Raw genomic sequence first — 3,957 nt, forward strand, 5'->3', positions numbered from 1 at the left:
AATTACAATTTTAGGTGTTTTCGAAGCACATTTTCGGGCATTTTTGGGGTCGTTTCAATAGCCTACTGAAGGTTGGGAAGGAGTACGTTCAACGAGTTGGGGACAACCTAAGGAGGATGGTGGACCATCCGACTATCTTTGTTCAAAAGGAAAATGGTCTACCAAAGGTTGGGGAAAAGAATCTTTAGCGAATTTGGGACAGTCAAATGGGGACAATGTACCACCAAACTCTATCTGGTCAAAAAGGAAAAGATCAGATGAAACCTAGGGAGAAACTTCTTCTTCTCAGTGGTTGGGAAAATTAGACACAAAAAGTTGGCCCAAAAGAAAGCACAACAATAAGGTTGTGCGTATCTAGTTGAATCATCTGCAACAACTTTTACATTCTTGCTAGGACGTAGGGAGTATTTCTTATGAGCTAGGTAACCTACCCATCGTCATCCTCTTATTTTTGTAATGGTTCATTAAGACATTTTGTACAGATTGACCTAGCAATGACCTTAGCAAGATGGAATGTTAACTGCTCAATGTACATTTAATTTTATGTACCTTATGAACATCAAGGAATTGAAGGAAAAACAGATTCTCAAGAAGCCAATTCTCTCTCTCTCTCTCTCTCTTGATCTACTTTACTATAAAAAAAAAGGACATAATAGATTTCATTCACGTTGTTAATAAATGTCTCAAATAAAAGTTACCTAATTTGATGTGTAGAGTTATTCGATACTTGTGCTGGCAAGAGATAGCAAATGTTCGATATAATAGTCGAAATGTGTGCGATTTGAATCCCGCACCATCATTATAAAAAAAAAATTCAACAAAGAAAGACAATCAATCAGAAAAGTTTCACCAAATTTCTATGATAGTAGAAACTTGATTACAATAAAAAAACATACTAAAAGAAACAATGTTTTTAAGTTCTAGTTGGACTTAACAAGTCAAGCCCGGTACAGAAAGCATTTTGCATTTACGCAGGGTTTAGAAAATTTATTTAACAACATAGTCTGATATAATAATAATAATCTAAATTTTGTCTCCCCTAACAATCTTAATATCATCAACAATATCTCTAGTGTCCATTGAAATACCAGCAATCCCTCTTTTTGAAAATCCAGCACAATATAGCCCATTCTCTCCTTTCCAATTTATCAATGTGCCATCGTCAAGGAATATTCAGCTATAATCCTGCATACAAAAGAAAAAAAATTTGTACATTATTTGAGACAATGATGGTAAAATTAATTGTAAGCTAAATTAGTAACCAGGAAAACTTATCGAGAAAAACTTATCCGCACACGATATTTACAAGCAAGTGGAAAATTTCAAGACTCAAATTCAAAATTAAAAAAAAGGAACAGAGTGATAGTTTGTAAAATGTACCTTTAGCCATTGGGTAGCAATATTCTTGTATCCAGTAGCAAAAATGATTGCATCAAATTGATGTTCATTTCCATTGTCAAACACTACTGTATGTTCCTTTATTTATGATATTTCAAATAGTACCTAATAATCAATTGACCAAAACTTATATCACAAAAAACACCCAAGTGTTATTTCCTTTTTTATAATAGATTATTAATGCATATCAGATGAACTATTTACACAAATATACTGTATTAGCCGAAATTACTAAATTCTACCGATTTCGTAACTATAACAATTTAACTGTTTCCCATGATAATGAACATGTATTTTTATTCTTCTTCATTAAATACTACTGCTATGTTCTTGGTAGTAATCAAATTTGAACTCGTGATGTGCGCCTAACCATACATCACATGTTGTACTTTAACTATCAGATCAAAACACTCGGAAAAAACTAAACCAATCTGTTTTACACATAATATTTCTCAAAATAGAATGAAATAAAATAAAGATAGTATCATACCTTAATCTGTCCAAGTTTAATGTTGTCAATGACACCAACATCAATTACTGTGGATCTACCTTTTGATCTTTTAACAGAAAATGGGCCTTCTTCTGGTTGTGGTATTCCTAATTCTTCAAAATTTCCAAATTTAAATTTTGTGCACTTTGTAGTTACAGTATCAACCAAAGATATTGGTAAATATTTTGGCAACAACATTGCAGTATACACCATATCCTTTGTTAGAACATGAATCTGCAAAAACACTAAGACAAAATGTATTAAAATTTTAGAATTTACAACCATATTTATCAAAAATATAATTGATTGTGCATGTGAAAAATTGCATAATTTAACTATAGAAAAGTTATAGCACTTTGGGAGAACATCATGAACTATAATATACATATTTACGAGTGTAAGTTTCATATTTTGATGATATATTAAAAAAGAAGTACAAAATCAGATCAATTATAACATAATTGTGTATAACTTGTAGTATTCAAAAACATAGATCAAAGTTGGTAACTGGAATTGTCATGGGTTCTAAAAAAAGAAATATATATGAGTAATGCACGAAAGATTATATTAAAAGAGAAATCTATGTTTCGTATACAGTTAGTGCAATATAATTTTTTGTACTATCATTTATCAAGTCATCTAACTAATATCTATAGACAAGTTTCTTCGAAATTATGAGATTCAAATTCTTAAAAAGTAAAATATGTTATCTGTGCAACATGTGAAATGACGAAGTATAAAATTGTTAATAGGACAAACTTAGCAAAATTAAAGAATCTACTTATAAGAAAAAGAAACCCTAGTTCTCTTTCTTCGAATTCAGTTCCTCAAAGTAAAAAATATATGAGTTTTTTATACTTATACATCTCCAAATCCTAGTCTTCTTTTTCTCACTATATAAGATATCCAATGAGACTTGAATTTAATTTTTTTATAATTTTGTGCAATTTAAAAATGGAGTAATGAGATCTTTCTATGTTTTTAGGATATTTAAATATCTATCCCAAAATTTTGTATTTACAATAATCGAACACCATATTCCTTAATCACTTTCTAATAAACCAGTATTCCCTTTTTAAAGAACAACTAATTTTATTAAATCAACTTTGAATTTAGAATCGAGGTTGTTTTTGCAATTTTGTATAGTGCTTGGAGAGTATGTTTGTGAAATTTAACACAAATTACGAATTGGTGGAAATTATTGGAGGTGAAGCTAATTCAAAAATATATTTTTAGATAAGAAATACCACAAGAGTATTTATGACTCGATGGATATTCAATAAAGTAGAATGAAAATTATGAGAAATCATGTTCATATTCTGGCCCTTTCACATAAGGGTATGACCTGGTGTTGATGGTGAAGAAACACATACCCAATATCTTGATGAATCAAGTTACAACATTACAAATGCTAGTAAGAAGCAACAGGTACCATGTAAAATAGTTGATGTACAACTAAACTGATCGAACACCACCATTTAATTCTTTTTATAACAAACACAAACCTACTCACATGCAAACAAATAACGATAAAAGTAAAGATAATGCATAAAGAGATAGAGAGACTTACTCGACTTCTAACAAAAAATGACGTCTGACTTTCATAATTTGAAAGATCAAAAGCTATTTCCATTCCAGAATTTCCTGATCCAACGACCAATACCTTTTTATCCTTATATTTTTCACCAGATCTGTAATCACTTGAATGGATTATTTCGCCTTTGAAATTTTCTATTCCTATCATATTTGGAATATAACCTTCATTATTTTCTACAGTAGCCAAAATCAAGAAATCACTAGCATATATTTCAATTTTTCCGCTAGTCAAATTTCTTGATTTGACAGTCCATTTCATTTCCCCACTATAGTAAAAGGCCGATTCAACACAAGTTTGAAATTTTGGCTTGATGTTTAAATGCTCAACATACTCATCTAAGTATTGAATAAATTCTTTTTTCGGCATATACTTAGTTGATGAAGTTGCATGTGGCATAAACGGCAATGAACAAAAGTCCTTTGATAGATGCAAATGCAGTCTATCATAAGTCTTTTTCTTCCACAAATAAGCA

The 3,957-nt window shown here is 30.4% G+C and overlaps 1 protein-coding gene across 1 annotated transcript; it reads right to left on the minus strand.

The window, feature by feature from the left end:
• Positions 1-1,173: 1,173 nt before the first annotated feature.
• On the minus strand, positions 1,174-3,743 carry LOC107059873 (probable indole-3-pyruvate monooxygenase YUCCA10). Its single transcript, XM_015306950.1, has 4 exons — positions 3,459-3,743; positions 1,889-2,122; positions 1,381-1,476; positions 1,174-1,185 (listed from the first exon to the last, which is right to left on the minus strand). The coding sequence occupies exons 1-4, from the start codon at positions 3,741-3,743 to the stop codon at positions 1,174-1,176; spliced, it is 627 nt and encodes a 208-aa protein (XP_015162436.1).
• Positions 3,744-3,957: the final 214 nt, after the last annotated feature.

Source organism: Solanum tuberosum, unplaced genomic scaffold (genome assembly GCF_000226075.1).
Source record: "Solanum tuberosum cultivar DM 1-3 516 R44 unplaced genomic scaffold, SolTub_3.0 scf00043, whole genome shotgun sequence".
NCBI lineage: Eukaryota > Viridiplantae > Streptophyta > Magnoliopsida > Solanales > Solanaceae > Solanum > Solanum tuberosum.